The sequence below is a fragment of the Epinephelus moara genome, chromosome 21, assembly GCF_006386435.1.
Source record: "Epinephelus moara isolate mb chromosome 21, YSFRI_EMoa_1.0, whole genome shotgun sequence".
NCBI classification, from domain to species: Eukaryota; Metazoa; Chordata; class Actinopteri; order Perciformes; family Serranidae; genus Epinephelus; species Epinephelus moara.
The window spans coordinates 31470220-31481999 of record NC_065526.1 but is presented as its reverse complement, the minus strand read 5'-3'; the positions used below and the strand labels follow the sequence as shown (position 1 = coordinate 31481999).

Below are 11780 nucleotides of genomic sequence, written 5' to 3'. Positions count from 1 at the left end.
GGCTGCAGAGAAAAGGCCTTGGAGAGGCACCGGGGAGATAGTGCACCATTCAACTGAATCATCAGGGCCATCAATGTAATGAGAGCAGATCAGTCCAGAGCAAAGAATGGCAAGGAGGGGGAAGAGGGAGAGCGAGAAAGAGGGAGTGGGTGAGCAAGAGGAATGGGGGGTAATGGGGAAATTAGAGAGAGAAGGAGGAGAGGGTGGATGGTGGAAAGCGGAGGGGCAGAGAGAAAGGGCAGAGAGGAAGAGGAAATAGGATATAGATATAGATATAGATATAGATATAGAATATAGCATGGGAGGATAAGGAAAAGTTGCTGATAGCGGGAGAGACGGTAAAAGGGCTATGGCAAAAGAAAAACGGGAATGGTGGGAATTGCTTGAGGAGGGACTCTGCAAATAAACATTTATTTTTCCACCGCAGTGCTTACATGAAAACATCAGAGCCTGAATAACACAAAGGAGGCCAACTGCTGGGCACTCAAGACTTTGGCACTCAAACTGTCAAGAAGAAAACAACACACAATAGGCCAGTGGAAAGAAAGGACGACAAGATAGAAGGGCAAGCTGAAAGAAAGGCAGTTAAGAAAGAACAATTTGCCTTAATTTTCTTTGTACCACAACTAGGAACCACAGCGACCAACGAGGATGTCTCTAATTTTAAAATGTTGTTCATAGCAGGGTCCTGGTATTTAATTAAACTGCCATTTCCATGATTTAGTCCATTAGCTTCTCATTCTCATAACACCATCAACTCTGTCATTTCCACAGCACTGACAACCTGGGCTATTGTTTGCGATCAGAGAAGCTGAACTTCCAAGAGGTCATTACTCATTTCTGGCATTCGTCTCGGCTCCGGAAGAGAAAGTCATAAATTATTTCTCTCACACATAATCCCAGTGCCAAAGCTGTGTGTCAATCACTTCAGAGTCACTCCCGGCCCCCTCACGTCAGTTCCGTCACGTCCGGCCCAGCAGATCATCTATCAGTGGGCGATCGTCCGTTTGGACGGGTACCCTCTGTTATTACCCTCACGTCTTGGGCCCCCAGCTGAATTACAATTGCAGTGTCAGTGAGGAGCCAGGAAGCTGAAAGGGCTGAGCCTGGGTAACGAGCTCTGGGGTGGGTAATTAATGCCTCCATTTCCCCGTTGGTATTGTCGGGGGGGGATGTGGCATTGATCAGAGTGGGATCAGGCCGGAGGGAAGTGGGCAACAGGCCGAGGGCACCGCAGGGGGGATTAAGTCAAATTGTGGAACAGAAAAGAAGGATGGACAGATGGAGAGGTGAAAGAAAGGGAGAAAAAGAAGAGAAAGGGGGGTAATAGGGGCTCTAAGCCTGGCAGAGTTGTTCCTCTTGAGATGGGTCTTCCGCTGGGGCCGGCTACTCTGTCAAAAAGCCTGCAGCTCTGAGTGACACTTCAAACCAATAAAAAACACACTGTACTTTTGTACTCCTCTTTCAGAATTGTAAAGCAGAGACATCCAGAGGGAAAATAATGTGGCATCCAAAGCTGCATTTTATAGAGTGGATACACTTCGCACTTGTCAATGATTTATAAAAAATGACAACCTCCACAAACCAACAGAATATGGAAGGTTTTAGAGGCAAAGTATAGGCTAGCGTATCAGCCACAACGCAAGGTCAGTCAAAAAGAAAAACACAACACCCTGTAATGGTGCGTCACCTAAACAAATGTAAGAGCTCACATAACCAGAACTGAACTGCCACTAAAATAGCAAGAAGTCGGAAAAAAGCCAATTGATACCGTGAAACAACAGCTTCCGCAATTCACTTTTCTCCACCCCGAGGGACTTAGTCACCACGTATTAAAGGACGCAGTGCAATATAAAAAAAAAAGCCAGGAGCCACATGGGAGTAAGTGGAGTGACCGTGGCAGCCACCATCGCTCTTACTGCCACGTCTTTAGCTGTAGTCTCCCTGACCCTGTCTGTGTTTGCCTGGGAGGCAAGGCCTGGCGCTGTTGACGATAAAACAAACAGACAGGCCCCATTTATACAGTCAGGTGTCATGACAAGGGATAAACAGCCAACCGCTCTGGGCCTCTTGAGGCACAGTCTGCACTAATAGTAGGGGCTATCATCATCCTCATCCTCACTATCACCCTCATGATCATCATCATCAAGAGCAGCAATAGTGGTGTTGGCAGAAGCTCCTAGGTGCCTGCTGGGAGGCGGACGAGTACTGACTCAGATTGGACAAAACTCAAGGGCTGCACTGTTTACTTTGCCGGGCTGTATTCATTCGTGTCACTGAATTAATCGAGTCAAAAAAAAGCAATTGCCAAAAACATTGCTGTGGGAAGAGGGGGGTGTGTAGGAAAAAAAGAACAGTCTCGAGTAGAGCGAGGCGGGAGTGGCAAGAACGCGGCAGGAATGACAAGAGTGTTGCTGTCATCGCGAGGGATGAAAAACAGCACCTCTCAGACGAGGCGAGGCAGCGGCTGCCTCTTGCGCCAGCGAGGAAGGGGATGCGCAGGGACCACAAACACAATTATCTTCACGCCAGCTTTGTTGTTTGTCAGAAACTGGCACGCATTTAAGGACTTGGGTGTACTGATTATATGACACCCGGAGAGCCTTTGGGGTGGACAAGAGGCAGCCAGCCGGGAGTCATTACCCAAACCAAATAGACTTCTCATTTATTTCTCCGTCGGGGTAAAGCATCAACAGGAATAAACAATGGCTGATAGATACTCAATCACTAAAGGTGTGTACCCCTGCAGTGGGTGTTTTTCCTTTTGAGGATCCAATTACAAAGTCCTAGCATCTAATCATGGGAAATAACGCCTCACGTGTGAGGTGTGTGAGAATCCCAAAAGGGTTGTCAGGGCACCCTTAGGACTGTGTTCAGATATGATCTGGTGTCTGGGACTGAAATCACATGTGACCACCTGACAGATGGCATAATGTGGGCACAGGGGTTATTTTCTGACAGTGTGAAAATCATCGCGCTGGCACCTTTCAATAACGCCAGCTGGTCTTTTTCATAGCATTCCGTCTAATTTAGGCGAAAAAAGAAAGCTATTTTCTTCATTTTGTCATGCCTCCCCAGAGTGTCACCATCTTGCCCTGAGTGTAAAGCTTTGTGAAAATATTCTGAAAGCTGGTACTTGCTAGCAGCTATACCTGTTGACAACCTGCAATCTCTGTGCCAGACATAGACGACCGCCGACACTGGCAGCGCACTGCCTGTCTGCTGGTCCAATGCCAAGGTCACGCTTGCAGACAGGATGGGTGAGTCCAAACACAGTGAAAAACCACAGGTGAGAAGTGTTTCCTCTATATATGACTCCATGGGCCAAAAGGGCAGTTGGGGACATCGACACCAGTAACTACAGCTTTACAGATCTAAACCCATAAACATCTTATGACCAAAATAAGAGCTACTTGTCACTTCAATATGCTTCAAACGACCTGGTGCGTACCACGTGTCCTCTGAGCAGCGGTGAAATGTGACTAAGTACATTCACTCAAATACTTAAGGTCAAGTGTGCAGGATTAAGGGGCATCTATTGGCAGGAATTGTATATAATAATTATGACTATGTTTTCATAAGCTTATAACAACCTGAAAATAAGAATCATCAGTGTTTTCATTACCTTACAATGAGCCATTTATATCTACATATGGAGCCAGTCCTCTTCCACTAAGCCCAATATGTTGTTCTACAGTAGCCCAGAATGGACAAAGTTTAGATAGACAAAGACAAAGATTTTCATGTAAGCCATCACAGTTCTCTTAAACGCTTGCCACATGGGAGAAGTTTAAGTTCTGCAACATCATCTTGAGATGCCACTAAATCCTACACACTGGACCTGTACATTAAGTTTTCAGGTCTACTTGTACTTTACTTGAATATTTCCATTTTGTGATACGGTATACTTCTACTATAATACATTCTGGAGGCAAATATTGTAGCTGCTTTTTACTCTACTACATTTATTTGCCAGCTTTAGTTACTAGTTACTTTGCAGATTAAGATTATTACTACAAACTGTAAAACTGACAAAATATTCACATTATTATAGCTTAAACAAGCCAGCAGCATGGATGGACTACTGAACAAGCCTACCGGGCACAGGCCCAGGGGTCCAAAGTGTCAGGGTGCGCCCTGGTCTTCGCTTGAAAAATGTCAATTGTCAAATTAACACGTACCAACCAGGACAAAGACTCAAAATAACCACAAGGAGACACAAATAGACAAAATGATAATAGTAAATATATTACACAAAATTACCTTTAAGACACACAAACCCACAGAAAGATGCATAATGACTACAAAAAGATGCAAAATCCCCACAATGTCTGTGGGTGGTGGGGCCCATTGTCTCCTAAATCACCCATGCTCAGCAGTATATAAAGCAATTAAAATAGCCCCACCTTTATCAGCTGCAATATTAAAGTGATGAATGCATCAATAATTAGAATCTGGTAATATAATATACACTGAGATGTTTTGCATAATAAGTAAGTTTACTTGCTCATTATACTTACTTTTACTCAAGATTTCAAAACTTTTGGTTGTCAATGTTTCTGCACTACTGTATTGCTACTTTTACTTACATAAAAAATCTGAGTACGTCCTCCATCACTGCTTCTGAGTGTCTTTTTTTTTTTTTTTTGTTACTAGTTCCACTAGATGAAAAAACAAAGTCTCAGATTCTTCCTCTGGGGACTCTGAACCTCTGTGCAAAATTATATGGCAATCCATCCAATAGTTAAGATATTTTATTTTGGAGCCAAGTGGTGAACTGGTGGACAGAGCGACAGACGCACACTGCCATCCATGGGCAGCAGTATGGCAAAAACGTGGCTGCAGATGATGAAAAAAAAAAAAGAGAACTTGTAGAGAAGTTCAGAAACTTTCTCACCTTTCAACACCTGGAGATGTTACAAAAATTGTTGCCTGCCAAATTCAGAGTGCGTCTGAAGGTGGTTTCTGTCACTGTTTAGTGATCCAACAAGTGTTTCATTTGAGGCATACTGATGCTTATCACCGGAAAGCTCTTAACCCAATGAACAAAAGTAAGAAATGAATGGCTCACTCCTTGAGACCTCCAGATGCTTCTTTTCTTGTTGTGTTAAGATCTAGACCTGAACACAAGAGTGACAGAGCCTCTGCTGTCAGAGCTCATAGATTCTGGATAACTTGCTTGAAGAGATCAGGGCAGCAACATGCATCTCTTTAGATGTTTTGTTGTAAAGCACTTTTTATCTATGTTCCTGAAAAATGTTATATAAATAAAGTTGGTTATTCTATTCCATGCCAAGTCTTTGAGACCTGTAGAGAACTGAGGAAATGTAGTAATGGTGCCATTTTCCAAACTACACCCACTTTAAATTGACTCAATCATCCAGCCATCTTATACAGTAGCTGTTGAGTTGGGATGTTCATGAGTTGGTTGCTCATTTAACATGTGGTACAAAAGACACACTGGACTAAAAATAGCATTTTAAGTCTGCTCCATGTACACGCTACACTTTTGCTCAAATGGTATCTCACTGAGCAATTATGGACTAAAACTGCAGTCTCTGTAAGCTGGCTTTTCTTTATTAAAGCAAGGCTTCCTACACTATACTTAAATGACAATGCAGTATGTTGGATATTTAATGGTGCTGCACGACTTAGCCTTTATCCACTACTCTGAGGAAATCATTTAGTTATACTCAGTCAAAATCACTTCTTTAACCCCTTAACCCAGGAGGACAGTTAAGTCTTCTACAAAGTGTTAATGCTTTTATCCACATTTGCTCCATTTTAGCATATCTCCACGGGCAAATACTTCGTCACTCTGTCAGTTTCTGCTTCTATTGATGGTGCAGTTCCCATCACTTCATTTACTAAGAGCAGCACCGCGGATGAGACCCGCTCATTTCCATTTATCGAAATCCCATTTCTATTCCATCTGCTAACTAGTCACCTGTGAAACTAGTTTTTAACCACGATTTGAAAGTGCACTGGCTTCAGATGTCTACCCCATCCCCTTTATTAGTGTTTATTCCCAACCATAAAAACCGCTGGAGGGGCACACACTGCCAGCGCAGGTCGTTACATTGTAAAACACCATGGCAGGGTAGCACACAACATTGCACATTGAGAAGCTAAGTGTGTCGAGGAGGAATTAAAGAATAAATTTCCTCTTCCAATTAAAAGACGTATTTGTGCAACGTGAGCGCAGGAAGGGAACATTATCAATGAGGGGAAGAAAACACAGTGTTACAACTCAGGAGGCACAATTACTGAGGCTGGTGGTATGCAATTAAATAGTGCTATTTAGACAGTGCTACTCCTCGCTAATAAATGCGGAACATATAGAGGAGACAAAAAAGGCTTTGGATGTACCTCCCAATCCCAACAGCTGGGGGAACAGATGACTGAAATGTAAACACAAACAGCGACAAAATGACTACATCAAAAGGAAGATGAGGCAACAAGACTATGCTTTTACATAGAGGGGAAATTCTCAAGATTCCAACTATTCACCATCTTGAAGCCTAAAAGGTAAAATAAGAAAAACAAGGCTGTTGAAAAAAGAACATCACAGGTTTTATTGAGAAAGATGATGTAGTTTCCCAATGTATGATCCAAATAAAACGTATGTAGGGCAAGCACCACACTACACCCACACTGTATTAAAGCACGTTTGAGTCATCAGCCCTGTCTCTGCAGCCCCTCAAATCATACTCTGTGTGGGGTGAGTGGAGCTGGCATTGTTAAAAATGTACAATATGAAGCTTTAAGTTAGCAACATGTCAAAATGAGTAACAGAACTAATGCAAGTGGAAGTCAATTGGCAGATGAGTCCTTTTTATTCATGTGTCAACTCTACTGACATTTCAGAACATCTTAACATTAGATACGAGAATAAACTCCTAACCCTCCCTATTCACGCCCCACCTCCTGGTTCCCTCTGTGCTCTAGATCTTATGCCTGATCTCTGTACTGCTGGTGCAGCATGAGGACGTCTTCCTGGGAGACCCTGGTCCACCCCTCGCTGTGGACGTGATACAGGTTGACCTGCCCTCCACTGTAGGCGTCACGGTACGTGGCCTGGTAGATGGCGCGGCGGCCTAGCTCGCAGGCCTCCTCCACAGTCAGGTCCTGCCGCAGGCCACTGTCCATCACACCGTAGGCGTACATGGAGCCTGAGCCAACGGCGAACAGATCGCCACACACACGGTTCCCCTCTGAGTCGACATAGTACAGCCCTGAGGACAAAGGACAAAAAGCAGGTCAAAAGGTTGGGAAGGCAAAGAGATGTAAGAAGAAACGGTGTAAAGGGAGAAGTGTTTGATGCTGAAGCGTCCTCCGTTCTCCTGACTCAGGTGTTGAGCTTTGTCAGGAAAACTGAGATGGTGTACATCTAATACCGACACTCTCACACAAACAAACACACACAAACTTGTAAACGCACACACGCCATGTCCTCCAGAGAGAGAATATGAACAGCTGCAACCTCTCCAAGTGAAGTAAGGCTGGCAGATATGAACAGCTGCATCCTCTTCAAGTAAAACGAAGCCGGCCACAGAACCTGCTGACGAGGCACGGGCCACATCGCTGTCTGCCCAGGGGCCCTGCTCCGGGCCTTATTGATCCCAGCAAACACGCCAAAAATTAACTATCGACCCGCAACCTGAGCTGCACAGGTAACTGCACCTCGCACCTCAAGAGGGAGAACAAAAAAAGAAAACATTGCGCTTACATCCTGTGGACATGAGACGAGTACAGCACATTTATATCCTTCCTCGCATATATGTGCTTGCTTCTACACAGACATTTTCTTCTCCTCCACACGTACGCACACTTGAATGACACATGGAGGCACGCACTCACCCTACACAAAACCTGACAAACATGTAATCCATCGTGCACTGCAGACCCCACAATGCTCTGATGGACCTGTGAGGGACAGTTTGCTCCACACCACGCTTCGTGGACACATGCGAGACATTTTGTTCCGCGCCATGACACACTCGCTAGGCCTGATCCCAGAGTGACGTGGAACGGGTGACTAGCACCAGCCTGTGAGCTCGCCCACAGCCTGCAGATGGTAAAAACGACAGCCTGCGAAAAGGCATGTTTTTCAGAGTGCTTCACAAAGCGAAACCTGTGAAAATGATACTCACACAGAGAAACACAGAGACACATGCATATAAAATTGCCTAATATCCACTGCTATCGCTCATCTCCCGCATTAAAAAACACTTCAAAATGCCCTCAGATTGCACATCCTCGCTTGCAGAGTTCCTCAGCTAAACTAGTGACAGTCTATTAGGGATGGAGAGCCACTTGCTTTTCTGAAAAAAAAAAAAAGAGCTTACCATTGCTTTCAACTGGCAAATTGCAGCTTCCTCAGCCTGTCGTTAGCTTGCCATGATAATCATCCCATGCCTGTCTATGCACGGGGGTAATTTGCCATTCTGAGACCTGTCTGTTCCTCTTGAAAACTGTAAGGGACTCGTTAAAAACATAATGGGCTGGGAGAGAGAGTTGTAAAGGCGGCCTCTTGTGTTGAGTAGCACAGTTGACGGAGGTGGATGAGGACTCTTTAGGAGGTCCAAGTATAGAAGCAGAGCGGCACCAAAAAACACTTTCCACATCCATTCCTTTACAAACACACCTGGGTCTTTGTAGAGCCCAGTGAGCTTAACAGTCTCTGCACCTCAAACAGTGACGCAGAACAGCACGCAGGCATTGGTAAGTGCTCAGAAAACAAAACAAAAAAAAAACGCAGGGTGGGGTGGGGTGGGGGGATCATAAGGCCCACTTAAAGCGGAAGCGGGGGGGGACATGCTGCCTGGATGGCGGAGCATTGCAGCAGTGGCGGCCAAGAGAGACTCCTTCCACTCTGTCAACCTACTGACAGGTGCTTAAGGAGCCTTTTTTAAACAGCGGCCTGTGCACCTGGCTGGACTGACAGCTTTTAGAGGTAGGTGAGGAGCGCAGTACGATGGATGGGTGGCTAGCATCAAATGGGTCAGTGTCTGTCCGTCATCTGTCCTTCCCACTACAATTCACCACTGAATCAGGAGTAAAAAAAGAGAGCAGCAGTTCAGAACAGAGGGGGAAAAAAATGATTACATCACTCTCTTGGGAGTGGCTGTAAAACTGACTGCCACATGGGTCTTCTCTGACGAGGTCTCATACACGGATCTGCTTTTCAGTCATGGGGCAGTATCCCATTTAATCACATATCACCTTATTTCAAACCCTTCATGTCCTTGTAGGAAGCAGTAGAGGGTGCTGCGCAGAGCAGAGTCGCTGTTATCTGTCAAAAGCAAAGCCTCTATTGAGTTATCAAGCATTTACTGTACACTGATTACAAGTGTCATAACATTTGACGTTATTACATAGAGTCGTATTTGACGAGCTCCTCAACATAGCTTTTATTTGATTTATTTTGCATGCAGCTTAAGACACTCCATCAGGGGAATAAGTGCTCTTGACATGATTGTAGCTGGCTAATGAGCTTCCCGCCTAATCGCGATTGATTTAATTTACATGACATTTACCTCTCCATTCAATCATTGGCATTGTGGGGGCCATGGCAAAGCTCCCACACCTATTGAACTTATACAGGGATCATTATTTCACCAATTGATCGCCCAGGATTTAACACGTGTCATTTAGGTTTGTTGGGATACCGGCGGGCCGCCATTGTTCACACAGCCCTCTCTGCTTTCCAGACAAAGCTGGGATCGATCTCAGCGGGTGTACGGGCATTATGCATGCGACCCAATTGTCCGGGGCTGAGACCCAACGTCCATCATCCCGCCGCGCTCCGGCTGGCCCGCAGTCCCAGCCTCATCGATTTCCCATTACTGTGTCACTGTGGCGGCCTCTTTAAGCACACCTTCTGTGATGTACAGCCTCACACTGCGAGGCACCCAAAAGCCAGTTTGAAGTACAAAGAGGGGGCAGAGAATACGAGAGGCTGCAGTACCATCTAGTGGGTAACTCTGGGAACTACAGATGTGTTTACACTAACGGTACAGCACATGAACTGGTGATTCTGTACACAAGGATCATAACATTTGATGGCTGATGAGAAAAACTGAATAATCTCCTCAAAAAATTCTAACAATTAAGTGTGGATCAGAGTTATTACAGTTTTGTATTTCTTTTTTATTTTATTTCATTTTTAATTTTTGTTTTCAATTCAGTTTAGTTTCCGTTAGTTTCTAGAGTGGGTTTGCTCGTGTCAGTTTAGTTTTTCTCATTTAAAAATGTTTTAGTTCACTATTCATTTGTTTCAGTATTAGGTTTTTTTTTTATTGTTGTTGTTTTATTATATTGGAGGCATTTTTCAGGGGCAAAATAGATATTACAATACAAACACAACACTTTGTGAGGGCAACTGACTCACAATCATGTAGACATCCCAGTCTCACTAAATATGCACTAATGCCTCCTAATGCTTGTTGAGCCGACAAATTAACGCCAAAGACTAAAGCTCTTATTTTAGTTCAGTTAGCACAATGTCATTTTAGTTATTTTTGTATTCTTTTTTTTTTTTTTTAAGTCTAGTCCTCATTTTTTTCAGTTAACTGATTTCTTTTAAACCTAGTGTTAGTTTTAGGCTCAGTTTTAGTTTACTTTAGCAACCTTGGTATGGATAGTTATTTCATCTTATATCTTTCATATATCACAATAACGCATGAAACTGCTAACCCTACACTGCAACAAAGGACATACATTTCAGACTTAATTGAACAGCTAACCACTCAAGTTTAACCTCAGCTTGGGAGGTGCCATCAAAACATTTCTTTGGGACTAAAACATAGCTGTCTATCATCACTAAAAACACTGACACTGTGTATTCAAATTAGTGGATTGTTTTGCTCATTGCATGAGCTGCATGTCAGAATGAATTAGTGGAAATCATATGCCAAGAGTGGGCGGTTAATAGGTGCTTCAGTAAGTTTGTTGTATTTTCAAAGAAATTTGCCGTGTTGGTTTTAGCACACTTGAAGTAAAATACATAATCAGGTAAACTAGTAATAACAAAGAGAGATAATGGAAATGACTGAGATATAAAAACATGATAAAGTTTAATATAAAAACAAATGACTATGGAAAATTGCTTGGAGGATGTTGCAAAATGGCAGACCATTAAGACAGTGAACAGAATTATAAATTGAGCGCCATGTTTAGAATCCATATCTTAAATCTTAATTCAAGCTAATAAGAATTAGAAGATTAACTGATTTGAAGATTAAGTGACAGACAATTTATCTGCAACCATTCTGATAAGTGATTAATCAATTACGTCATTTTTTAACCAAAAATAGCAAAACATTTGATGTGAGGGATCTGCTGCTTTTCACCGTTTTATATCACTGGAAAATCAATATCTTTACGTTTTGGACTGTTAGTCTCACAAACAAGACTTTTGAAGACATCGCCCTGGGGTCTAGGATATTGTGAAGGCACTTTTATCTGTTTTCTGATGTTTATAAATGAATCAATTAATTTGCACCATTTTTAAAGTCAAATTCAATGCTTATAAAGACTTTTAAAGGAGATACAGGGGCCCTGAATACATCAAAAAAAAAAAAAAAAATCCTGGCACGCAAACGTTTTATTTAGTTCAGGGTTCAACGCTAAGGTTTTTTTTCACTTGCCCGGTCAGGCAAGTTGGTCAGAGATCTACTTGCCCGAAGTCAGTTTTTACTTGCCCTATAAAAACTGTTTAATTTAAGCGGCTATCAAATAACAAAGACTGCAGTTATTTTTATGTTATGTAATCTTTA

The 11780-nt window shown here is 43.2% G+C and overlaps 1 protein-coding gene across 1 annotated transcript in view; it reads right to left on the bottom strand.

The window, feature by feature from the left end:
- Positions 1 to 6551: 6551 nt before the first annotated feature.
- psmb5 (proteasome 20S subunit beta 5) overlaps positions 6552 to 11780 on the bottom strand; it is a 9170-nt gene continuing 3941 nt past the window's right edge. The window contains exon 3 of the mRNA XM_050032892.1: positions 6552 to 7235. Within this exon, the coding sequence (XP_049888849.1) occupies positions 6952 to 7235 (284 nt within the window). The 3' untranslated portion in view covers positions 6552 to 6951. The remainder of the gene's footprint in view (positions 7236 to 11780) is intronic.